Here is a 26,615-nt window from a genome sequence, read left to right as displayed (position 1 = left end):
GCTCTTTAGGAAATGGCTGCCTCGGAGGGCTGAATTTTTCCAGTCACTAGGGGACAGCATAGAAAGGATACAACACTCAGGGGGTATGTCTACACTACAAAGTTAGTTCGAACTAACGGACGTTAGTTCGAACTAACTTTCATAGGCGCTACACTAGCGCTCCGCTAATTCGAACTTAATTCGAACTAACGGAGCGCTTAGTTCGAACTAGGTAAACCTCATTTTACGAGGATTAAGCCTAGTTCGAACTAGCTAGTTCGAATTAAGGGCTGTGTAGACCCTTAATTCGAACTAGTGGGAGGCTAAGGCTTCCCAGGTTTCCCTGGTGGCCACTCTGGCCAACACCAGGGAAACTCTATTGCCCCCTCCCGGCCCCGGAGCCCTTAAAGGGCCACGGGCTGGCTACACAGTTTGTGCCAGTTGCAAGGCTGCCAGCACCCGTGCCAGCAGACCCTGCACCTGCCACACTATGAGCCAGCCACTCGAGGACACCCAGCCCTCCACTGCTCCCCAGGACCAGCCTGGCGGCTCCCAGGATGCCTGCTTGGGGGCGCAAAAGGCGGGCGCCCGCTTGGTCAAGTGCGGAGATCGTGGACCTCATCGAGGTTTGGGGGGAAGCCTCCAATGTCCATGATCTCCGCACTAGCCACAGGAACGCGGCTCTCTACGGCCGCATGGCTGCCAGCCTGGCTGCCAGGGGCCACCAGCGCAACCGGGAGCAGGTGCGCTGCAAGATTAAAGATCTGCGGCAGTCCTACTCCCGGGCCTGCCAGCCAGGAGCCGACCCGGAGGCCTGCCCCCACTTCCACGCCCTGGACCGCCTCCTGGGGGCTCATGCCGTCCCTGCCCCCTGGGACGTGATAGACCCTGGGGCAGAGGGACCGCTCCAGGAGACGGAGGAGGAGGAAGAGGGCTCTGAGAGCCAGGAGCCTGCCGCCAGCCTGCCCGGGACCCGGGACCCCCGAGATACCCCACAGAGACGCTCACCTGTGTCGTCCGAGGCCGGGGTGGCGTCCACATGTGAGTACCCTCGTGTTCCCCTTATGTGTACGGGGGGCTGGGGTGAGAGGGAGCCCCGGGACCGTGCGCCTGGGCCTTGCCCACCAAGGAGCAGCAGCTGGGGATCCTGCAGGGGCCCTGGCCTTGCAGAGGGGAGCTGGGTTTCACACACCTGGGCCCCTGGGGTAATTGACCGCTGGTCTTGTTGCACCACAGCTGCAGCACCTGGGCCTGCAGGGCGCACCACACCGCCTGCAGCAGCTGCCCGTGCCCGGGCAAGCAGGAGAGCCAGGAACGAGGAGGAGTACCAAAGGCGGCACCTCCGGTTCATGGATCACCAGCTCCACACCCAGGACCACTGGGTCCAGGAGGACCTGAGGCTGCGCCGGAGGAGTCTGGAGGCCGTGCCCTGCGAGGCCACCTCTAGAGCCTGCTCGACTGCTTCCCATTTCCTCTTCCTGCTGCTCCCCCTGCTCCCCCTGCTCCTCCTGCTCCCCCTGCTCCTCCTGCTCCCCCTCCTGCTCCCGCTCCTGCTTCCGCTCCTGCTTCCTCCACACCCCCTGTCCCTCCTGCCCCCCCCCCCACAACCATTTCCCACCGACGCCCCCGGACCCGCAGTGTGGCGAGACGGGAGAGGCAGCCGGACTCCCACCCCTGAGCTTTCCTTTCCCTTCCTCCCTTCCCTCCCCTTCCCTTCCAGCTCCCTCGTCCCAGGTTTCCCCCTCCCCTCTCCCACCCTCATTCCTCCCTTCCCCCACCCCAGTTATGTTAAATAAACAGACGTTTTTGTTTCAAAAACAGGTGTCTTTATTTTACAGTAGGTAGGGAGGGGAAAGAGGAAGGGGGGTAGGGTGGAAGAAGGCCCCAGTGGGGCATACAGGGAGAGGTCAGTCGTCCTCCTCCACCAGGAAGCTCTCCCGCAGGGCTTCCCGGATCCGGACGGCCCCCCGCTGGGCTTCCCGGATGGCGGTGGTGAGGGGCTGACCGTAGTGGCCAGCCATGCGGTCAGCCTCAGCCATCCAGGCTGGCAGGAAAGCCTCCCCCTTTCTCTCACATAAATTGTGGAGCACACAACATGCTGCCACCACGGGAGGGATGTTGTAGGGATGGGTAGGCGGCATCCCCCACCAGGCACACGGGCATGTCCATGACCCTGATGTGGCGGTCGGGGAAGAAGGTCCCGTCCTGCAGCCGCTGGCACACGGAGAAGTTGCGGTACACCCGGGCGTCGTGTGCTTTGCCGGACCAGCCCACATTAATGTCCGTGAACTGGCCCTGGTGGTCACACACGGCCTGCAGGATCACGGAGAAGTACCCCTTGCGGGTGACGTACCGGGACGCCTGGTGTTCCGGGGCATGGATGGGGATGTGCGTCCCGTCGATGGCCCCCCCGCAGTTGGGGAAGCCGAGGGCGCCGAATCCCCGGATGATGGCGTCCGGGTCGGCGAGGCGGACCACCCTGCGGAGCAGCACCCGGTTGATGGCCTTGACCACCTGCGGAGAGAGACACAGCAAAGCGCCAATCAGTGGGGCGCCCGGGTGGCTGGGAGCGTTCGTGCCCTGGCAGTGCCCCGCGCCCCACTCCTGGTAGCAACCCCCCTGGCGGCGTGTAGTACGGCCAGGACAGACCGACCCCTCCGGTGCGGAGCGCTTTCGCCTCCTCCCGCCCCCCCTTTGTCCCTGGGGCGGCCCATCCCCTCCTCGCAGCCCTCCTCCCCCCCGGCTCGGTGGCCGACGAGTGCCATACCTGCATGAGCACCGCTCCGACGGTGGATCTCCCCACGCCGAACTGGTTCCCGACGGATCGGTAGCTGTCCGGCGTGGAGAGCTTCCAGAGGGCGATGGCCACCCGCTTCTGGAGGGGGATGGCGGGCCTCATGCGAGTGTCCCTTCTGCGCAGGGCAGGGGCGAGCCACTCGCAGAGCTCCAGGAAGGTGTCCCTCCTCATCCTGAGTTCTGGGTCCACTGTCAGTCCTCCCAGCGCTCCAGGACGATGCGGTCCCACCAGTCGCTGCTGGTGTCCAGACGCCAGACGCGGCGGGGCACGCCGGTGCCGGGGCGCCGCCGCGGCTCCTCCACGGCCCCCAGGGCGGCCAGGCGGAGAGGCAGGGGGCTGACGTGCACCAGGAGGTGCCAGGCAGCCTCGAGCCATTGGTGGCAGGCTTGCAGCAGCAAGTCCAGAAAGTGCACCAGAAGGTGCAGGGTGAGCTCTGGCTCCATGTTGCCACATGCGGCGGCGTCCCCGAAGGGAAGCACCGACACAGACGGGCACAGAGACCAACGCTTTGCTGTCCCTCGGCGAGGTTGGCAAGCAAGCAGGAAAAGCTGAGAACCGGCTGTCCGGGGGGGTCCCTTTAAGCACGAGCCTCAGATAGCCTCAGACAGCAGCCACACAAAGCAACTACTGACCTGATGCCCTGCCAGAACCGGTTTCAGCTGCCCTTAAATGCCCCCCTACGTCCAATCAGTGTGGACGTGCTAGTTCGAATTAGCAAAATGCTAGTTCGAACTAGTTTTTAGTTCTAGACGCGTTAGTTCGAATTAGCTTAGTTCGAATTAACTAATTCGAACTAAGTTAGTTCGAATTAGCGCTGTAGTGTAGACGTACCCAGGGAGAATGAGAAGCTTTAGCAGCGGTGGACAATCTATAGCCTAGATGCAGCCCCTCAGGGTTCTAAGTGTGGCCCACGAGGTATTTTGTTCACCATTGCCCGTGCCTAGTGTTGCCATATCCCTCTGGTTTCCATACCACTGCTGTTACTAAAGTGACACACACATAAAGCAGGAGCACGTGAAACGCAATGGGTGCTGACTGTACACGACACTGGCTGCGAGAGACGTATGTTTCCCCTGCATCCTGTCACAGTGCTGCTATGGTTCCCCCGGTACAGCCTGCAAATTCTAGGGCTGCAAGCGCAGTTAGCAAACTACCCTCTCTCAGGAGACCGCCTTGGTTACAACAGTCTTGCAGCCCACTGAGATGAAGGAGTCCTGCTCATGCAGCCCACTTGCTATCCTTGGTTGTCCATTGCTGAGTTACAGCGTCCTGAGAGAAATTTGCTGTCATTTAAGGGAAAAAAAACAACTAAATTTCTAGTTCATGTGGATACAGAAAAAGCTTGAAAATAAGAAGTATTTCCACTCGTGGGGCTCAGAAACCAACTGGTTAAGAGTGCCTCTTGAAAGAATTATTTATTTTAATTATTTGTATAGTTTTGGCAGATCCTGATGTTTCTTTAAGCGTTTATATTTTCATCCATTCAGATTTTCACAGTTGCATGACATTTGTTTACATTTTAAATTATGGGAAATTCAGGAGGGAGGTCAGATAAATTGTTTAATGCCAGGAGATATTAAGATTCAGTGTTAATTGTTCACACACTATCTGTTGACACCACATGTCAAAAATGGACAAATTCAATCAAATCAAGTCAAGTAAGTTCCCAGGCAACATGCTTCCAACTGAGCCTCTTTGTAAATTTCTGTTATCGTTGCTAGAATTATGTTACCAGTTGGTGTGTGCACATTGAAAGTGATGTTTGCCCACATATACCTATAAAAATCAAATCCTTCTAAGCCTGCCCCATACTAGCTGTGTGGAGGGGAGAATGGTGGGAGGGAAACCCCCCTCCAACCCTATATTAAAGCACAAGGCTATTTCTGCATACGTCTCAATTATTTAATAGGGTAAGATTTTGATTAATTATAAGCCCTGGTTTTCTGCCTTTTGTCTGAGAATGTGGCTATTTCTCTGTCAGAGGCAGAGTGGGGAGGAAGGGGGAGGAGGAGGAGGAGGGAGAGGCTGCAGCATAAGTCAAGCAGATGAGGCTTCTGAGCAGAAAGCGGTCTCCTCTCCCTGCTGCTGCAGCAGCTTTGCAAGTGTAGATACAAGCTAACACACCAAGGACTGAGAACCAGGGCTGAGAGCCAGAAAAGCAGAAGGCAGGTCGCCCCCAACCACCTAGTTCTGTCCCTGCTCACTCTTCCCCACACACACTGTCAGATATGATCCATGCAGGGCTCTCCTCAGCCTGTGCCCCAGGAGATCTGGGCTCTTGCCCTGCTCCAGGACAGGGGGGAAGGGGGGTGTTTTGACCTTTTTTCACTAGCAGGCCCTTACAAAGGGAACTGCAGGAAATCCCAGACCCAGCCTACCACCCCTCCTCCTTCCTCTCCCCGGCACCTCTCCCCATTTCTCCTACCTCCTAAAATGGGGCTCTGTCTGTCCCTCCAAAATTCTCCTACCCACCCACCCCCTAAGTGTCTCCTCAGCTGAGTCTCTGCACTGCAAGCCTTTCATCCTGGCTCAGGGCCACAGAAACTCATCAAGAGGAGAGAAGAGAAACTTGCAGAGATCACACACATTCACACCGAGAAGCAGGATGTGGGGTGGGTTTGTTTTATTAGAAGCGTGGTCACAAGTATGTGTATGAGGAGCAAGTGAGCAAGCCATCCAGTCGCAGACGCAAGTTTAGTGTGACACCAGACCACATACACACAGCAGTGAGAGGCCCAAACCCTTCAGTGTTTATGTGTAGACAACCCCTAAGGAAGCAGTTTGGGGGTGGGGCAGGCACTGGGGGAGCAGAGCCAGCACTAGGCATAAGAAGCCTAAGGAATTATCCTAAGGAGGAATCGGTCCATCAGAGACTAGTGGCCAGGATGGACAGGGAGGGGTCTCTGGCCTCTGTTTGCCAGCAGCTGAGAATGAGCAACAGGGAAGGGATCATTGGATGATTCCCTGTCCTGGTCACTCCCTCTGGGGCATCCGGCATTGACTGCTGTCGACAGACAGGACGCTGGGCTGGATGGGCCTCTGGCCTGACCCAGTCTGGCTGTTCTTAGGTTGTGGACACTTAACCCCCTTCCACCATTTACCACAGTCTGGGGGTATGTCTACACTATCACCCTAGTTTGACCGGAGTTGCAAATGAAGCCCGGGATTTAAATATCCCGGGCTTCATTTGCATCTTGCCAGGCGCCGCCATTTCTAAATCCCCGGTAGTGCGGACTCCGTGCGCGCGGCTACACGTGGCACGAACTAGGTAGTTCGAATTAGGCTTTCTAATTCGAACTACCGTTACTCCTCGTGGGGAGGCTAAGAGGCTGGGAGTAAGCTGACCCCCAACCTCCTGCGCCCGCCTGGTGAAAGTGAAGGAGGATGGGGGAGGGAGGGAGGATGGAGTGAACAGGAACGGGGCCTTGGAGAAGGGGATGGAAGGAGGCAGGACAAGGGTATTTGGGTTTCAGGTAGATCTTGAATTTCCCTTAAATTCAAAAAGTGATCTCGCGCTTAAAAAGGTGTAGAGTTTGGCTAGGGGGAGGAGCTGGAGCCTAAAACGTTTCCTGCCTTGAACATACAACACTGCTGCCCCATCCCCCATGATAAGTCATTTCATCCAGGAGGTTTCGTCTGTTTGTTTTGTGGTTTTGCTGCAGCTTTGCATGCTCAGGTCGGTAAGCGATGCTGGGGCCCCTCGGGATGGGGCAGTGAGCCGCTCTCTGCTCCGGTCTGGGTGGAGAGGGTTAGGACAGGCAGAAAATGTATTTGTTGGAAGAGAGCCAGTCTGGGGCAGGTAGATTTTTTCGGGGAAGGGGTGGGATTGGTAATCAGGCTGAGGTAGGTGGATTGCAGGGCGGCGAGGATGAGCAGGAGGTAAAGATGCCTCCCAACCTATGGTCCTGCCCATATGCCATCCCTTCTCTGCCCCAGGCCCTGCCCCATCCCCACTGTCTCCCTCTTCTCTTCCCTCCCCCTCTCAGCTCACCTGTTCCTGCCTAACCCCTAAAGTTGAACCCAAATGTAGGAAATGACATTTGAAAATAACTTTCTTCCATATTCACTTTCTTTAAAAAAAGAAACCTGTTTTCCATTGCCTGCCAGATTGTGACAATTGGACATGCAGAAGGTACCTAAATTAAATTAAATTAAATTAAATTAAATTAAATTAAATTAAATTAAATTAAATTAAATTTAGGAATAAAAATGTCAGTCATTGTTTGTTTGTCTTTTTAATCTCTGACAAATTTCAGGGTATATTTGTAATATGTTGTAGGAAGGGCAAGTCAGTTGTCTTTTAGGGGCCCACAAAAATGTTTTAATTTCTTTTAAAATCAGAAGAAAAAAATGAACTTTTAGGGTCAAAGAAAATGTTTTAATTTTTTTCTCACATCAGAAAAAAATGAAACTTTTAGGGCCCATGAAAATCTATTAAATGTTGCCTAAAACAGAAAAAAAAATGTTGAAGTATTTAAAGTTATATCAAAAATAATTTTTAATATTTTTTTTTATGGAGGAAGGGGCCCACAAAGGCAAAAGTGACTAGGGCCCACGAAAGTCATAATGTGGCCCTGCTTCCTGGCAGAGAAATAGTGTAAGGGAGTGGGAGGATTTTCTGCACAGTTGCCCTGGGGTAGCAGTGACCATCCCAATTCTGAGCAGCTCAAGGTGACCTGAAGTGTCCAAAGCTTTGTCTACTTTACACAGCTTTTAGTGACACGGTCCTGTCATGAAAAGCCGGGTGGTGTAAATGCTGTTTGTTGGCACTTCTGTGCATAAAACTTACAAGAGGAGTTCCGGATGTGGACAGGAGAGTGCTCCTGCCGACAATGAGCCATTCACACCACCACTTGCCACAGCAAAACTTTTCTCTCACAGAGTACATATATGCTTTTTTAAAGCACCCATGGCTGACAAAAGTTTTGTCGTTCAATTGGCAGTGCAGACAGAGCCATAGTAAATTGCATGCTCAGAGCTACAGCCACCAAAAATGGGAGGAGGTCTTAAAATGTAATTGACTCACTAGAAAACAGCCACATATGTTTTGAAGGCATTTCTCATGGAGAGGGAGAGAGGAATAAAGAGCAGAACAATAAGATCTTCCTCCTGTAGAGTATTAACCTGAGGCTTTGTGCATGGATGGTAGGCAGTTGAGAGAAGAAATTTTAGAAATTTCCACCAGAATTAGTAAGAACCATGGGCCAGGCATACACTACAGGCACGTGGTTGGCTTGAGGTGCTCAACTCCAGTTATATAAATAATGTAGCTGGAGGTAACGTACCTTAATCTGAGCTTGGCGCCATCTTCACATCAAGAGGTCTATGGGAGAAATGCTCCCATGGACTTCTCTTACTCATCACGACAGTGAGTACTGGCACTGATGGGGGTGCGCTCAGTGTTCGATTTAGCAGCTCTTTACTAGACCTGCTAAATCAACCCCCAGAAGATTGATCACTGCAGCATTGATCTTCTCATGATAGTACAGCACAATACTTGATGGCAATCCATGAAGCTGAAAAATATTTTCTAGGAAGAAGAAAGCATTTTCCATGCAGTAGCGGTGGCAGGGATATTGTTCCCATTAGTCTTAGTGAATTCCCTCAGGAGTATAAAACAGGTGTCAAAATGTTAAGGATCTTTCACATTGCCAGAAAGGTGTAAAGGGGCCTTATTGTAAAGGACAGTGGAATTATAAATGCATCTGATACTTTAATGGTTAGATCTGGTCTAAATTTTTGGACTGAAAAAATGTCCTATCTCAATGAGGATGGTCAGTAGACAATATCAATTGTGAGTTTGAGTCCCCAGCCCCCTCTTACTCTTCAGTTGCCTGTGATGTAGCCCTGAGCATCAAATGTGTTGACTAATAACAACAAAAGTAAAAGGTCACTGTTAGCTACATCACTATTAGACAGAGGAGGCTTGGTGGTTTCCCCCAATGTTACCCACTCCCATTCTCCATCCATTGTATGATCGTTTAAGTAAATTACCAAAATAACTGAAACCAGCTTATTATGCAGGTTGAACTTCTCTAGTCCTATATCCTCAGGACCTGACCGGTGCTGCACCAGAGAATTTGCTGAACCATGGGAGGTCAGTATTGTCTAGCAGCATTACCAACTCTTCCATTGCTTACTGGGCACTTAGAAGGCATTTAGTGGTAAATTAGGGTGTGTCTAGACTACAGAGTTTTGTCGACAAAAGTGGACTTTTGTCGACAAAACTATACCTGCGTCTACACTACCGCTGAGTTCTGTCGACATAACATCGACAGAACTCAGCAGTTTTGTCGATGCTGGTAAACCTCATTTTACGAGGCATAACACCTTCTGTCGACAGAGTTTCTGTCGACAGAAGGTGTTATTGCATGTAAACTGTCCTTTGCGTCTACACTACCATGTCGACAAAGCAGCTTGCTTTGTCGACAGAACTCAATGTAGTCTAGACGCTCTTTGTCGACAGAAGTTTTGTCGACAGTATCTGTCGACAAAACTTCTGTCGACAGAAGCCTGTAGTGTAGACGTACCCTTAGAGCTAAATCACAGCACAAATAACTGAGCGCCAGACTAGTGGCTGCAAACACACTTTATGGGACTGCAGGAAACTTAGCCATACCCATGATAAGTGGATACCCAGATAACTAAAATAATGTGGGACCATGGATATTGCTGGACCAGAGAATGCCAGACTAGAGAAGTTTAACCTGAATTGATTATTTTGATAAAAAAGTGAAGAATTTTGCAGAATTTTATAATATTGTATGAAGAATTTTTAATTTTTCAGTGCAGAATTCCCTCAGGAGTAAACTTTTCTTGTTTAGGCTGCAGGCCAATTGCAGTTGTTGAGTTGGTCAAAGTGTCCTGTGTGATGGGGTTTGTGATGATGCCATTTAATAATCTATTGATTTAGATACCCTAACAGGTTGTAGCCATTTTTATGGTCTCACCCTCTGGATTGTCACCTTGTTGTGGGGGAGTCTTTTACTCCTGGTAGGGTCACCCATGGAGGCAAGGTCAAGGGGAAGGAACCAGAGGAAGAAGGATCCTAAAAGTCCTCAATGGCAGAACAGGCAAAGGATAGCAATATGCTACAACATTTGTGAATGGGGATGAAGGCTGCAGTGAATAGGAGACTTCCAAACATCATGGATTCCATGCCATTGGACCTGGGCCTTCTATCCATCAAGGATCATGTGGTGTCTGTAGTGCCACAGTACCCCCATGTTAAAAGAAGTCATGCGCAAGCATCTTCCTATGCGCACTTCTCTCCTAAGATTAACCTCTACAGTGAATGGTGAATGGCGACAGGAGCAGGATTGTGAAATCCAGAGGATTTTAATCATGGACAAGCACATAGGCGGTGAACGTGTGTTTCAGTCATTCTGTTTTAAGGATCAAGGTGGTAGAACAGTCCAGCAGCTGCATATATGACTGAGCAACCCTATTTAGGATCTGCTCTGCTCACTCCATATGGGGAGGGGGCTAGAGAAGATGCCCTAAACATAACCCCCCAACTGGATAACTGCGTCCAGTGAGTTCACCTCTATACAGTCAAAATTGAAGGTTAAATTTTGGAACCTGGAATATTTGCACTTTAATGGACAATCCAGACAATGGATGACCTGAAAGACACGCAGCAATTATCATCTGCGAGCTCTAATGATTTAACATCAACATAGCTGCCCTGGCAGAAAGTTGTAGACCAGAAAAAGAACAGATAAGAGAAGAAGGTGGAGAGGCCACCTTTTTCTGGAAAGGAACCCTGTCGTGTGTTTTGATTTATTTTAGACCCAAGGGAAAACAGTACACTTGAGGGCTACTTAACCACTTTCTTATTTATTGCAAGCTTTAAGCAGTTAATACAGTTGTTACTGTCTTACAAACCTTAAGAACAATGACTATACAATTTAAACCTTAAATACTAAAGCAATTAATACAGCACACAGCAAGCAAAAGCAATTATTAAAAGATCTACTATAATACAATAATAACGCCTAATTCACTTACACTTCACCTCTATGCTACCTACAGTACCAGGCAGAAGGTCGTGGTTCCATTTCTTCCCATGCAATGAACACCGCGCTGGGCCTCCGGTGTGAAGGGCCTAATCACTTCTCGTTACATCAAGCAGAACATGTGGGTCAATCCTGCCCTTCCCTTCCATCGATTGTTCTTACTACACCCAATTTGTAGCAAAGACAGACTTGGTCATCCTAATAATATTTACTAATTGATTATGTATTGTATAGGATATGTAAAATGCCCAATGTCCCTATTTGGGGTACATCCTGCTTCTCAGGATGTTGCTGCTATGTGCGCAGTTGACAGTTTCATGGCTGCACCTGTTCTTTTTGCTTATCAGAAACAAGTACCAGCACAGGTGGTCCCCAACTTACAAATGCATCGACTTACAACCATCCGCACTTATGACCAACCTTCCATTAAGCGCATTACAGCCAGTCCCCGACTTACGAATGTGTGATCCGCACTTATGAACAGCGCAGTCCCATTTAAATGAATGGGGTCTGACTTGCAAACAGATCGAGTTACAAACAAGTGTTTGGTACATAACTCGTTCGTAGGTCAGGGTCTACCTGTACAACGTTGCTTGTCCTGTGATCTAGACGTGGTCTTACGTGCCATTCTTAATCTGCATTGTTATGCAAAACAATTCCTGACTCTCAGGCTCTGCCTGCATGCTTTGGTGCACCAAACTTGAAACAGGCCAGAAATCCACACTTTGGACAAGGCAGACATCACCAGTTATTGCCAAGGCAGGGTAGTGCAGGTTCCCCCAAAAAAACCAAAGGAAGAATACTGAATTCATGGAGTAGGGTTTGCCATCCAGAATGAACCAACAAAGATCCTACAGAACAAATGGGAAACTTTTCAACCTCAGGAGACTGAAGGCCAAAAGCAAGACCTCCACAACTTTGATCATGGAGCTCCAATACACAAATGACAATGTAGTCGCTGCTCTTCTCCCCCATAGCTCTTTAGACCATCTTAAGCGAAGTGCACGAGAATCAGCCTCACACTGAACATCAAAAGACCAAGGTGCACCATCAACCCTCGCCAATGGGACAATCTCATGTACCATCTATTGAAGTCAATGGAGAACTGCAGGAAAACGTAGAGCATCTGCAGTACCTTGGAAGTCATCTCTTCACCAGAGTTGACATTGATGCAGAAATCCAGGATCACCTGAGCTGCACAAGCTTTGCTTTCGCCCACCTGAGAAGAAAGGTCTTTGAGAATCGGGACATCAGTGCCAAGACAAAAGCTCCTTGTGTGCTGTGCAGTGGTTGTTACAACACTGCTGTACATATGTGAAACCTGGACAACATATAAATGTCACCTGAAGGCACTTGACCAATATCATCAATTTTGCCTCAGGAGAATCCTTGGGAAGACAGACGCATGAACACTAGTGTCCTGGAAGAGTCAAGCATGCCCAGCATTGAAGCTAGCATCATCTACCAACAACTTCGCTGGACTGATCATGTGGTCCAGATGCCTGATCAGCACCTCCCAAAACAGATTCTCTTTTTGGAGCTGAAGAAAGGACGGAGGCACGTTGGGGGCCAAAGGAAGAGATTTAAGGACATGTTGAAGGCAAACGTGAAAAACTCCAGCATTGGTGTCAGCACTTGGGAGAACCTTGCTCAGGACCGTCTCCAGTGGAAAGCAGTAATCTGTGAGGGGGTGGTGCAATTTGAGAGGTCCCACCGCAGCTCAGACCAGGAGAGGAGGAGAAGGAGAAAAGAGCAGCAAAAACTGCCCCAAGTCCTTGCAATAGCAACCAGCACCTGCCCCTTCTGCAATAAGACCTGCGGCACCAGAAAAGGGCTGGTCAGTCATCTACAGATCCACAAATAGGAGGGTGACAGGAAGACGTCCTATTCGTTATCGAGTGACCACTGAGGGAGGGAGATTCTTATGGTAGAGGAACCCATCTTGGACTCTGACCCTGGTGGGCACCAGCATTCTCCAGAGTTTTGTGGATCTGAGTGGGGAAGGGGGTCACTGGGTTTCCAGACGGGAACTGCCACGGATGAAGTTGGGTGCCATTATAATCATAGAGGGAGTTTTCTCAGTTGTTTGCAGGTATTCGGCCTTATGAGACACTATATCTGCCATTTCTTGTTCTTGGGAGGAGAGTGACCAGGTCAAACTGCTCTCATTAATGAATCGATTTCGAATTGTGACTCTGTGTAACACCCAGTCATCAACACAAAGCTTTAATGAGCCCTCTCTTGTCTTTACAACGAAAACTGGAGTCTCAGCTTGTGTTGGCCACTGCGGCCAGGGGGAGAAAAGGGAGCAGGGGGAGAGGACAGCCGGGAGCGCATCCACTCCTTATCTGTCCAGCTTGGCCTGTCTTGGCTTCCAGCTCAGCCAGGAAGTCCAGAGCAGGGAGGGCTTCAGGGCCAGGACCCACCTGGCTGCACTTCGCTGCTCCTGCATCGGACCTGCCACCCAGAGAGGAGCCAAGCCCGGCCCAACACCTGTGGCAGCGTCTCCAGCCCGAGCGTGGCTGAGAGACCATGGGGCCAGCAGATGGGCGTGCTGAGAGCCACGTGCCACTGCAGGAGCCACGTGTTAATGCCCATAGGCATCTAGAGAGGGGAGGAAAGCTAGGTAATGGGGCGTCACTTCCTGGGATTGGGCTGGAGAGACACAGAGTGACCCATTGGGCCCAGGCTCTCAATGGGCAGCAGCAATGGCCCCACCCCCATCTGTGGGCAGCAGGGACTGGGTCCCCTGGGGTTCTCCAAGCCCCAGCCCTGGCTCCCAGCGACTGGCTGGCACACACAGTGCTGGGCATGTGGGTGGGTAGGGGCTGTTTGGGCTGGTGGGTGTGATGTAGTGGAGGGGGCTGTCCACTCTTGTGGCGCTGGATTCACTCTGGTTTTGCAGTCACTGGTTGCTGTGCTGTGTTGTGTGTGACCCCTACTGCCCTGTGCTGCTCTGCAGAGACTGGGCCTGTCTGTGGCAGGCAGGCAAAGGCCCAGCCACTTCACACCTGGCCAGGGGAAGGAGTTTGAACAAAGGAAGGGGTGTGGCTGCCTGGGGCACATGAGTGACCAGTGGCCGGGAAAAGGAGCAGTCTTGGCTGGGGAAAACATGAAGAGCAGACTAAGACTAGTGAGTGGGGGGGGGGGGGGGGTCAGAGGCCTGTGAACCACTTTCCCCCAAGAGGACTAAGGCTGTCAGCACTGGCTTCTAGGTCAACGTTGAGCCTAGGTTGCGCTGTATCTGAGAAGCAATAAACCCTTTCTAATCTGCTGGCTGGCAGAGTCACATCTGGCTGCGGATGAGGGTGCAGGGTTAGGGGCTCCCCAACATGTCGTCACAGTGGGTCAGACCCCCTGGGACAGCCCTGGCCCCTCTCAGCCTGGCTCCTTCTCCTTCTGCTGTTTATTGTCCAGGTGAGGCCCCCGGATTCAGGGATAGGAGCTGAGTACAGGGGCAACTTGAGCTCCTGCCACTGGAACATACAGGTCCTTATCTCTGTGCCCCTGAGCTCACCAGCCTGATGCTGTCAGTGAGATGTGGCCTCATGGCCCTGACAGGTCTCTCTGTTTCAGAACCTCACTGTAACTACAAAACAAGAACAGTCGCCCTCGGAGTCCTGTGCTTAGTTTTCCTCATTGCTGTTATTGTCCTGGCAGGTGAGTTCTTGTCCCCCCACCTCTATGCATGTCCCACCCCCTGGAGTTGCTCCAGTCACAGCGTCTCCTCCTGGCCTGTCTGGCTCCTGCCCCTGGGACAGAGGCTTCCTGGAGGATGATCCTTCCAAAGCCACCTCCTGCCAGAACCACCCTGCCCTGGGCACTCACTGTGGTGGGTGGATCTGATTGACATTAGCCCCCCCACACCCATCTCTGAGCACGTGGGGTCCCAGTGACATGCAGGGAGGGGGTGATTAACAGGTTGAGTGCAGGGCAGCAGTGAGTGGGCCCTCTGCCTGCCCCTTGATGCTCTGGGATCTGAGCACTGGCCCCCAGGAAGGTTCAGCAGCTGGCAGAGGGGGGGTGAATCCAGGTTGTTCCACATGAGGAGTCCTCTGTGGCAATGTGAGGTTATCCATGCATTGAATGGGTGCAGGCTGCTAAGGCAAATGGGCAGCAGTGGTGCAGAAGAGGACTTGCCCTGATGTCAGTCACTGCAGTAAGTGAGCAGAGCAGGACACATTGCTCTGGCACATCCGTGCGAGGGGTTTGCACGGATGTAACTGCCTCACCATCTTTACACCAGTGTCAGCTGCCCTGCTCCCAGTGGGCTACCAGTTCCCTCCTGCACCGGCCGGTTCTGGGAATGGGCAGCTCCCAGAGTGGCAGGTGGGATCTGTGATCTTGGGTTTCCAGCTCTGCTGGACATAAACCTCTGTGTGTTCACCTGCTGCCAATAGTTCCTGATAGTGAGTTATGGGTGACCTCACTGCCGCTCTCTGGCACTGAAAGTAGGAATAAGGGATCCTCCGGAAAAGGGCTTATTTTCTGGAGAATCCCGTCTAGCCTGGCGTTTTTCTCCGGCTTATCTCCAAGCCGGAAAAAAGCGGCAGCCATGTAAATGCAAATCCCGCGGGGGATATTTAAATCCCCCGCGGAATTTGCAATTCCGACGTGCTACATTAGCATCCCTTTTCCGGAAGGGATGCCAGTGTAGATGTAGCCTGGGGGTTACAGGAGTCAGAGTAAGAAGTCCTCCAGCTTGACAGTATTTCAACACTATTTCAAAATAACAGCCTTCCGTGTAGGGCCCTTAAGGCACCACAGGACCCATCTTTGATTTTAAAGTTAAAAATGAATACGGCAGCTCCTCTGAGATATTTCTACAGAAGAGCATCAACTGTCAATTGATCAGTCAGCTTCAAGGCTTGTTCTGGTGCCACCTTGTGGCCATTTCATGTCCCTGACTGACACTTACTGCACTTTCCTCTCAGGTGCGTCTACACTGCACTCTAAAATTGAAATAACATCCACAATGTGCGCTAATTGTGTATTTTATTTCAATTTTATTTCGAAATAAAACTTTGGTGCCAAATTTCAAAATAAAGGGCTATTCTGAGCCATCCCTTATCCCTCATGCAATAAGGTTTACAGGGATGGCGAAATACCACGCCCATTATTTCGAAAAATATTTCAAAATAGCGGACATGTTCCTTGGTAGCTATTTCAGGACACCAGAGATACACTGCAGTGTAGACATACCCTCAGAGGGGGAGCCGTGTTGCACTATAGTCTAAAAAAAAGAATGGTCCCATAGCACCTGAGAGACTAACAAAAAATATAGATGGTATCTTGAGCTTTCCTGGGCACAACCCACATCTTCCAATGATAATTATTCACCTGGCATCTGTTGCTCAGTTGAACATCTGTGTTCAGCCTGGCAAAGGGCAGGGAGTTCGTTCCCACCCTCCCCTCAGTTCCTCTGGGAACCAGCCTGGACAACCCTGCTGAACCCGCCTCTTACCCACCGTCGCTCTCCTGCCTGCTGCCATTCCGGATAACTGCCCCCTCCCCTTATGGCCCCCAGCCCACCCCCTGCTCTGGCCTGCAGCCTGGGCCCAGCTCTATGGGCTTTGAACCAGGAGCTGTTTGTCAGCAGCTTCCTGAGACTGTGGCCCAGTGAGAGCTTGGGGGCTGGATTCCCAGCATCTCCCTGGCTTCCTCACATCCTCCCAGCAGCTGCCTGGGGTCAGAGGTATCTCAGTTGCCTGGGGGTATGAGGATCATTTTTCCCCATCCAGGGGCAGGTCCCCCCTCACCCCACTTGTTCCGGTCTCATTTCAGTGATGTTATCTGAACACTCTCCAGCTGAGTGGGGCCCCTGCTGCCCGGAAGACTGGGTCTGGTACCAGGGGAAATGCTACTATTTCTCAGAGAGTGAAGGGAACTGGACCTACAGCCGGAGCCGCTGCTCTGCCCTGGGGGCCTCCCTGGCTGGGATTGACACCCGGCAGGAAATGGTGAGAGACTCATCGCTCTGGCCTGGGCTCAGCAGCTGCTGCAGGATCTGGGCTCTGCCCTGTGGGGGAGGAGCAGCTCGGAGCCCAGGGCCAATGGACTTTCCAGCCCCTGAATGTCCAGCTGGGCTGGACTCAGCCCCTCTGGTGTCAGTGACCAGGAGGACCAGCCACTGTTAGGCCTCTCACCAGGAGATGCCCCTCTGGGGCTGGGCTGGTCCAGGTGTCTGCTGGGCTGCCTGGGGCTGGGATCCCAGCTTGGCTGGAAGAGCCAGTGCCCTTGGGTAGGGAAAAAGCAGCCAGCTGAGTGTGGGGGAGGGGTCCTCATAGGCCTGGCCCCTCCCAGCATCCCCTGCACTGATCATCTCTCTCCTTTCCCATGGAGGGCTGGAGGGAGCCCAGCTGCCCTGTCAGGCGAGGGTTTCACACAAAGCCTGGCCTGGTATGGGAGGTGGGACCCAGCCCTGAGGAGGTTGAGGTGGGGAGAGCTGGGTTTGGCAGGGGAGGGTTAATACAGAATTACCCAGAGCTGGGCAAGGGGGAGGGGCAAATCCCCAAACACCCCTGGAAACACTCAGAGCCCCTCTGTGTGCCCCTGGGATTCCCTGTGCAGAACCAGGGAGCAGCAGGATCAGGCCCTGACACTCCCTCCCTCTTTCCCCCGCTGTTCTAGCGTTTCATGCTGCGCTACAAGGGCGAACTCCACCACTGGATCGGCCTCTGGAGGGACCCGGAGCAGTGCTGGAAATGGACCAACGGCACCGAATTCAACCGCCTGTGAGTCTCTCCTTCCCCTCCCCCGTGAGTTCCCTGGGATTTGGGTTTCCGGTGTCTGAGGTACCAAGTTCAGCCCAAACTGCCAGCCAGAGAGCCCTCCGGGGGGGGGGGGGGTGTTCAGGGTGTTAGTGACGTGTGCCAGCCAGGGTCTTCTGCTGGGCAATGGGCCAAAGCCTCCCCATCTGTCTGTAATGAGGCTCCTGAATCTGTAACGAGGTGGTGACATTGAATATGTCTGATGATCACATGTGCTGAGCCCCTGGGGCTGCCATTGGAACTGGTGTATGGTAGAAATGGGTCCAGACAACATCTTAAGCTTGATTTCTGGGGGAGCTGGGTGGGATCAAATAACCAACATCCACCTGAACCAATAGCAGGGTGTGAATCCTTGACTGTCAGCTCTCAGAATGGGAGCTGATCCTGGGCTCCACACAGGAGCTTTCACTTTGAAATGCACAAGAGCCCTTGTACATTTTAAAGGAGGAATGAAGAAATTCCATCAATTACTCGACTAGTCGATAGGCAATTCCATCAACTACTTGACTCGTAAATTAATTGATATTTAACATCTTTAATAAACATACCAAAATGCATATTATCCACATATAGCTCAGCTTTAAGATGCTAAACAAATCTGTGAATCTACTAGAAATTGTCATGCTCTCCTTGCAAATGCTAATGCAGTATTTTTTTGATCTGAGGAAGTGGGTCTGGCCCACGAAAGCTCATCATCTAATAAACCATCTTGTTAGTCTTTAAAGTGCTACATTGTCTTGCATTTTGCTTCAGCTACCCCAGACTAACACGGCTACATCTCTAGCAGTATTTACTGACACTAGAAAGGAGAGTAAAAGGCATTCACTAAGGCTTCTACAGTTTCTTTGGGGAATATTTAGGATCCATGCTATATAAGAACAAGTAAAATGGAGACCTGTAAAAACAGATACAAGTTTTTTTGGTTTGAAACTTTCATCTTGTGTATGTCACCAACTCAAAGAGCAGAAGCCCTACAGCAAATTAACACATGGCTTCAGGGTTTGTAGACAGATGCTTGCAAATAAAGATTCATCTTACAAACAACTAAAATCACACCTAGTACTTGCTACTTCTGACTCACAAGAGCCAGAATTCTTCCACATAGCAAAGATCTGGCCTTAATGTAATACAATTTGCCATCTATTAATTAGTAACATAGGGTATGTCTACACTACCCTCCTAATTCGAACTAGGAGGGTAATGTAGGCATACCGCACTTGCAAATGAAGCCCGGGATTTGAATTTCCCGGGCTTCATTTGCATAAGCCGGGCGCCGCCATTTTTAAATCCCAGCTGGTTCGAACCCTGTTCCGCGCGGCTACACGCGGCACAAACTATGTAGTTCGAACTAGGCTTCCTAGTTCGAACTACCGTTACTCCTCATGGAGGAGGTAGTTCGAACTAGGAACTAGGCTTCTAGGAACTAGGAACTAGGAACTAGGAAGCCTAGTTCGAACTACATAGTTCGTGCCACGTGTAGCCGCGCGGAACAGGGTTCGAACCAGCCGGGATTTAAAAATGGCGGCGCCCGGCTTATGCAAATGAAGCCCGGGAAATTCAAATCCCGGGCTTCATTTGCAAGTGCGGTATGCCTACATTACCCCGCTAGTTCGAACTAGCGGAGTAGTGTAGACATACCCATAGAAATTAAAAAATCATTCAGATCAGAGTTTTAATCACCTGCAACACTCCAAAAAACTGTTCAAAGAATCTTTTTCATTTCTTACCTTAAGCCATTAACACCGATGTAAACTTTGTTTGAAATGTAATCATGCAAATGTCCTGACACCTCCCACATGCAGCCTGCTCTCCCCCTCAACCCATACAGACAGAGAGGACTGCCCTCTGGACTGCAACAAGTGAGTCAAGACACCCTAAACAAACTTCCCCTGCCTCCACCTCCCTGCACAGATGCCAGCACCCACCCACCTCCTTTCCCCGCCACCTCCTCCCCATCTACCTTTGTGTAATTTGCTCCCTCAAGCTCAGCCAGGGGCTGGGATAAAATCTCGTTTTTCTTACAGGCACCAGCAGCCTAGCTAGGAGTGACAGGACACAGCACAAACTCCCCACCTCACCCAGGACACAGAGAACAAGCAAACTCTCCACTTCCACCTCACCCCAGTGCCAGCACCCACCTGCCCCCTATTTTCCCCACCTACCCCATGGAGTTAGCTTCCCCCCACCCCTTCCTTCCCAGCCCAGGATGCTTGAAGAGAGTGCTAGGCCTCTGCCTCTATCTCCTCTCCTGGCAAAGATGGGACTTCCCAAACTCCCCTCCCCTACAACTTTTCCCCCAAGTCTCTTATTCCCTCCTCCTTATTGATACCCACATTCTCCAATGATGTGTGGCCCCTATTTTTGGGTGGAGGGATAGCTCAGTGGTTTGAGCATAGGCCTGCAAAACTCAGGGTTGTGAGTTCAATCCTTGCAGAGGCCATTTGGGGCAAAAATTTGTCAGGGATGGTACTTGGTCCTGCTATGAAGGCAGGGGATGGATGACTTTTCAAGGTCCCTTCCAGTTCTAGGAGATAGGCAATCTCCATTAATTTAATTAAACAGCTGTGCATGCAGCTCACAGGGAACCTAGCCTGTGAATGGGTCTTACCCAGAAAGCATCACCTCAAGTGAGACTGCCTGCTCCCAGCACACATGGGGCCAGGAGCTGGTAGTCCCTGTCCATGGTGGGAGCAGCCCCTGCCTGCAGTGTGGGGAGGCATTCCAACCCTGCCACAGTGGAAGTGGGGGATGGACTGCTCCAGCCCTGTTTGTCTGGATTGCTGCCCTGCCTGTCCCCTCTCAGGCTAACTGGTTAAACAATACACATTTCACCAGTTAACCAACTGAATGGGATTTTACATTCCTAGTGTTAACCCTGAAACCCTGAAACCCACTGTCGTTCGGGGCCCCACACCAGCAGCAGGCTCTGGGTGCACCATTGCCATCTCAGCAAAACTCTGCTGCTGGTGCCTCTCCCTCCCACCCCCAGCCACCTGCTCAGGTGGGTGGGAGCTGGGGGGCTGGGTTCTCCCTTCTCTGGGACATGTCTTGGCCCACCCAGAGCTACAGGCAGGCACTGTGGGCGTGGAGAGATCCCAGCCTGCCCAGAGTGCTGCTGGGCCTCCTCCCAGCTTAGCACCTGCCTATTGAGGAGTGAGAATGGGATCATGCAGGAGGGTTTGTTTGTGGGCCTGGAGCCTGGATCCCACCCTGTTGCCAGGTGGGATGTTCAGGTCCCAGGTGGGATGTTCAGGCCTTCAGCTCTCATGGGAAGCTCAGTGTGAGTGGCTGGGTCACATCGCGGCCCCAGGGTTTGTGCTGCAGTCTCAGCATTTCTCTCTAGCCCTCCCCAGCACATCCTGCCCTGCAGGGCTGGTCTTAACTAACTGGTGACCTGCGGCACTGCCCGGCTCACCCGTAGGATTGCCAGATGGTTTAAAAAAAATACCAGACAAAAATTTGTCAAGCAAAAGAAAAAAAAAAGAAAAAGAAAAGTTCAGGGAATAACCAGGGAAACCTGGGGGAGGATTCAGGAGGTCATGGTCTGCTCCTAAAACCAACTCTGTTGGTGGCTCCTTGAAAATGGCAGCCCTGGTTGACCTCCCAGCTCACGTGTCCCTAAGACCAGCTCTGAGCTGATGTGAAGTGCCTGTGGCATTAGTGCAGCTCCTCGCCTTGCTGCTGCTTCCCTGGAACCTGCATCTGTGGCAGCTGGGTGGGGAACAGGAACTGAGGTTAAAACATCCCCTTGACATGAATGCTCCATGGAGGCAAGTTCCTCTTAGAACCTCGCTTGGCCCTGCTGCCCCACCACCCCCTTTCTAGCAGTCCCCTTTGGTTCAGATCAAGGCTGGGGCCTGCTGCTGGTGCAGGAAGGGAGCTGAGGGGCTGTGAATGCAGCAGCTCCCTGCCCTGTGCGAGTGTCACCCTCTGTCTGTGACCGACAGGAAATGCCCACCTCCTGCCTGACCCTGCTCCCTGGCTTCTGCTCTGCAGGTTCGGGATCCGAGGAGATGGCAACTGCGCGTATCTGAATGATGAGAACGGGGTCAGCAGCTCACGGTGCTCTGGTGAGTTGCCCTGGATCTGCAGCAAACCAGATACATTTACAGCAGCAAAGGAGACTCCAGCCGGATGAGGCTCGTAACAGGAGTGTTGGACAATTGGCCCTGGGAAAGCTGGACTGATCTTTCTTCAGCATCACACCTGAGCCTTTCCAGAGTGTCAGGGGCTAGTCTGAACCTCTCTGGGTGAAAGCCAGAAAAGCCGTTTGCACATTTTGTCCTCTCACCACTACTGCCCCAGTGGATCGCTACCTTGTTGGGGGGCTTGTGTGTCTCAGTGACCCCTAGAGCTATGTTAGTGAGAGCCTAGTGCTCCTGTTAGGCTCATCCATACCGGACAGGTTGAAGGGTAGAAACCAGACTAAGTGTGATTCACTGGTCCTCTAGGTTAGGGGTTCAGCTCAGGGCTAACAACCCAGACCTAGAAAAAAGCTATGTTATGGAAATAGCAATGAAGAATTCTCCTACAACTTTAATGAAGAACCTTTGTTGCTGCTGTACACACCAGCAGGTGTAACAGATATTAACTAATTACTGCTGCCTGTTTTCTCTGCCAGTGGCACTGCTCAGCAATGTACTTCCCTTGCCCCCAACTGCATAGCTGGCTCCCCCCCTTAATCCGGCCCTGCTTGGAAGGATTGTGTAAGGACTTGTCTTTGAATTCTTTATAGCATGGTTACTCAACATGCATTCAGCCCACCGCCTGTTTGTTTGAGGCCTGTGGTGCAGTTTGGGTTTACGCGGGGTTTACGCAGTCTGCAGGTGGGATTCTTTGAAAATGGCTTCCACTGGGAACATGATCCACAACGGTGAGTCAGTACAATGATCTTCTGTTGATATGAGCTTTAGTAGTTAAATTCTTGGACTGTCATTGCTCATGAAAAGTGCTGGTATGGAGTGGAAATGGAGTAACTATTGAATTTTATTAATAGCTGCGGAACTGACTTAAATGGGGCCTGTGTGTTGTGTAGTCATGTCCCCCAGTGTGAAAAGCTATTTGCATATATATTTGCATGTCTGTGCAACCACACATAAGTTGCAGCCCTCAGCATGTTCTGTGGCACCCAGGGCTTCCAAAGTTGAGTAGCCCTGCTCTATAGTTTGAGTTTGACTACCAGATAAAACTCGTCCTTTGTTGCCTATGCTTATACTCCTTAAAATCCTCTTCTCTTTGGTTACTATACTTATGTTATTGTTTAATCCAATCCAGTGTGTTTCTATTTCCCTACATAACTCCATTTTAGGTGGCACATTTTGTGTATTGTTCCCTTAAAAGGAAAACAGACCTAATCTCTCATACCCATCCAAGAGGGTGCTGGGCTAAACAGAAAATCCAGGACTGGGAGTGCGTTGGGGTCACCCCGCAGTGTAACCAAGGCTGGGGAAAGCCAGAGAGTGACCCAGATATGGCCAGCAAGCTCCAATTACAGACACACAGGATGTGGCTTGCAAACTGGCTGGCTGTTTGAGCCACCCAGGTGAGAGCTAATGCAGCAAGGCATTGCCAGGCACCCAGGGGTACAGGGCAGGGCTGACAAAGCCTCTTGCTGGTCTGTGATGCATAATGGGATGTCAGATGCCCAGAGCCTGGTAGGCAGGAGAGATTCTCTTGATTATGTCATGTCAGCCAAAGACAAAGAGCCTAAAAAATTTGCATCTTAAATAGATTTGGGTGGGAATTCTACTTCTACATTCTTCTCCCCTCCCTTCCATGGAAAAAATTACCTGGTAAGACCTTACTAGTTGGGTAGGTCACCTGCTGTGGAGCACCCCCAGAAACATCTCTCAAAAAACTCTAACTTTGCATACAAGAGGGATACACACACCAAACTAAGATATGTGGATCCTGCAGACTGTGACATTAAAATGGATAGGTTATATGAACTATTTTGTCCAAAGCATCTTTCAGTTATGCATATTTGTATCTCTAAGTCAATTTCATAAAGTGGGGGGTGGGGGAGATGTCACAGCATGAACGTCTGTAAAATGCTGCCATGGTTAAGGGTGAGCATGGCTTGGCTGGGCAGGAGAATATCTTGTTAATTGAACACTGATTTAGAATGGGTATGACCATTTTATTTTCTATGGTGCTGTAATGAATAGGAGCTGCAAGGGAGTGTGTGACTTACCTGGAGAGTGAGGAAAAGGTTAAGCCAACTGAAGCTCTGCACCTGAGGGTGGGGGACTTTAGGAATTCAGCCAGTGAAATGCAGATAAGGAATTTCAAATGGTTTTTTTTCCCCTTTGTTTTGGGAGTCAAGCAACAGTTTTCCACAGATACAGAACAAGAGAGCAGACCCTCCCAAGAGCAGACTCCTTGAATTCATTAAAATGTGTCATTTACTATGCTTGTAACAGGAGTCTTTTCTTAATAATAAAAGTGGGTTTGTTTGTTGGTTTGTTTTGGTTAACCTTTGTCGGTTGATTTGTGTCCTTATACCTACGTGCCTAAGAGAAACCACATTAACCGAGAGAAGCAGAGCCCCATTGTTCTCTGCAGGTTATCTCTGTCTGTTTTTCCCAGTTCCAAGCACCCAGAGGTTGGGGCTGGGGGGACAGCTTTGCCTCAGGGAAGGGGTTCCAAGCGGTTTCTTCCCTGGAAAAGGATTTATTTGATATTTTAGCGACACTTGGTAGTGGCAGCGATCAGTCTTTTTCTTTTTGGGTCTCAGGGAAACTGAGACTGGACAACTTTTCCCCTGGGAGTGAGACAGGTTCTCACAGGTTCACATTTACACTCGAAGTGTCAGGTTGGGAAGCTGAGCTGTGACAGGAGCCATTTGTTTCCGGTATTTCTACTTGCCGTGCTTGAACCTCTGTGCTGGGTTAAATCCACTGCCACTTGATAGAACCTTCAATCTAAGGCTGTAGGAACTTTCAATCTAAGCGCAGTGAGTCAGAGCGGAGCGGGGGGGCTCATACACTGGTGCGCGGGGAGAGGTTGGACTTTGAAAGCAGCAGCTGGGTGACTGGTGTGAGTGTCCTGTGGCCCAGGGACTGGACCTTGCAGGGGGATGTTCAAGAAGCAGGAGTTAGGGAAGCCTATCACTAACCTGCAGTGTGACAACTGGGTCTGCACAGCCTGGGGGAGCCTGTGGGGCCAGTGCAGTTGGGGAGCTGACCCCTGGCAAGCACAGACCAGGCTGCTGCTGCAAAAAGCAGGTGGTGGCAAGTTGGCTCGCAGCCCTGGGTACTCCGGGAAGCAGCACAGGGCAGTAACTTACTGCAGGTTTAGGGCAGGTGTAAATCAGACCCCAAGGACCCAGCCAGTAAAAAGGACCAAGGGGAGAAGCTGTGACTGTGAGAGGCACCTGAGTCCCAGTGATTCCCAGGGCTCTGCCTAAAGCCACAATCCAGCTGGCTGAGCCTGAACTCGGGGTCCTTAAAATATTTCACAGGCACAAACAAATAGTCCAGTAACACCTTAAAGACTAATAAAACATGTAGATAGGATCACGAAAAGACAGATCGACTGAGCCAGACGAGTACCCAGACATGAACTACTTCAAGACAGGCCAAGAAGAAAAAACAACAGAATTCCACTTTTTGACACCTACAGTCCACAACTCAAACCCCTTGGCTGCGTCTAGACTGGCAAGATTTTGCGCAAAAGCAGCTAGAGGATTGCCTGTAGGTGAGGATTGGCCTGGCCCCCAAAGCCTGTGAGAGTGAGGGGTCATTTTCCAGGATAGGCTGCAGATTGTGGATAATGCATTGGAGGGCTGCGTCTAGACTGGCATGATTTTGTGCAAATACTTTTAACGGAAAAGTTTTTCCGTTAAAAGTATTTGCGCAAGAGAGCGCCTACACTGGCACGGATGCTTTTGCGCCATTTTTGCCATCGGGCTTTCTTGTGCAAGAAATTAACGTTACTGTCTACGCTGGCCCTCTTGCGCAAGAATACTTGTGCAAGAGGGTTTATCCCTGAGCGGGAGCATCAGAGTATTTGCGCAAGAAGCACTGATTTTGTACAGTAGAAGGTCAGTGTTCTTGCGCAAATACTCACGGCCAGTTTTTGCACAAAAACAGGCGGCAAGATTTTGTGCAAAAGCAGCTGTGAAGGCAGGAGACTGGACCTTTCAAGGTCCTCTCCAGTTCCAGGAGATAGGCAATCTCCATTCATGTAATGGATCTCCAAGTCACAGTTCTGTTTCAGGCCAAATACAGAGAGGCAGTTTGGAACTTAATTTAATTCACAAGTTTAATTCTTATGATAATGGTCTGAACCAGGATAGAAGATGGCTTGCACACTATCTTGTCACACACATCTGAAGAAGTGGGCTGTGCCCACAAAAGCTCATGATCCCATCTACATGTTTTGTTAGTCTTTAAGTGCTACCAGAACAGTTGTTGTTTTTTAAGTTTTTTCTGTTACAGACTAACTCGGCTATCCCTGTGAAGCTGGTTATAGCACAGCAGCTTCTTTCTGGCAGATCCATTTGAACTCAGCACCACACGTATCCGAATGAATCTGGCTGCCTTTCATCCGACCGCAACTGTTTCCCTCCACAGGGCCTGAAACGGGAAAGCTGCAGAATGAAAGAGAGTCCGTGTCACTGTGTTTTCTACCCCTCTCTCTAATCTAATGGGAAGGTTGGCTCTGCTGTCACCCTTCATCTCTGTCACTTCGCCTCAGAGCAGGGGCGGTGGGTATGGTACGTAGGGGAAGGTCTTCTTTAACCTTCCCAAACAACCAGCCTGGTCCCCCCATTTTTGGCTCCCCCAACGCTCCTTGGAAATCACCAAAACCTGGAGGCACCAAAACTCACTCAGGGTATGTCTACACTACCACCCTAGTTTGAACTAGGGTGGTTAATGTAGTCATACAAACTTGCAAATGAAGCCCGGGATTTGAATTTCCCAGGCTTCATTTGCATGTTGCCGGGCGCCGCCATTTTTAAATGCCGGCTAGTCCGAACTCCGTGCCCGTGGCTACACGCGGCACCGACTAGGTAGCTCGGATTAGGCTTCCTATTCTGAACTACCG

At 51.0% G+C, this 26,615-nt stretch overlaps 1 protein-coding gene across 3 annotated transcripts; it reads left to right on the top strand.

Annotated features, from left to right (window-relative positions):
• Positions 1-6,606: 6,606 nt before the first annotated feature.
• On the top strand, positions 6,607-26,366 carry LOC142823177 (C-type lectin domain family 2 member D3-like). 3 transcript variants are annotated; one of them, XM_075913783.1, is made up of 7 exons: positions 6,607-6,908; positions 8,801-8,873; positions 14,371-14,454; positions 16,579-16,754; positions 17,425-17,528; positions 21,561-23,963; positions 26,006-26,366. In XM_075913783.1, exons 2-6 carry the CDS (start codon positions 8,867-8,869, stop codon positions 21,700-21,702), a joined length of 513 nt encoding a protein of 170 aa, XP_075769898.1. In that variant the 5' UTR covers positions 6,607-6,908; positions 8,801-8,866; the 3' UTR covers positions 21,703-23,963; positions 26,006-26,366. The 3 variants fall into 3 exon arrangements, with proteins under 3 accessions (XP_075769898.1, XP_075769897.1, XP_075769896.1); XM_075913782.1 differs by lacking the exon at positions 6,607-6,908 and having other exon boundaries at positions 7,337-8,873; XM_075913781.1 differs by lacking the exons at positions 6,607-6,908; positions 8,801-8,873 and having other exon boundaries at positions 13,943-14,454.
• The last annotated feature ends 249 nt before the right edge of the window (positions 26,367-26,615 follow it).

Source organism: Pelodiscus sinensis, chromosome 32 (genome assembly GCF_049634645.1).
Source record: "Pelodiscus sinensis isolate JC-2024 chromosome 32, ASM4963464v1, whole genome shotgun sequence".
NCBI classification, from domain to species: domain Eukaryota; kingdom Metazoa; phylum Chordata; order Testudines; family Trionychidae; genus Pelodiscus; species Pelodiscus sinensis.
Note: the sequence above shows the minus strand (reverse complement) of the source record. Positions and strands in the feature narration are given on the sequence as shown.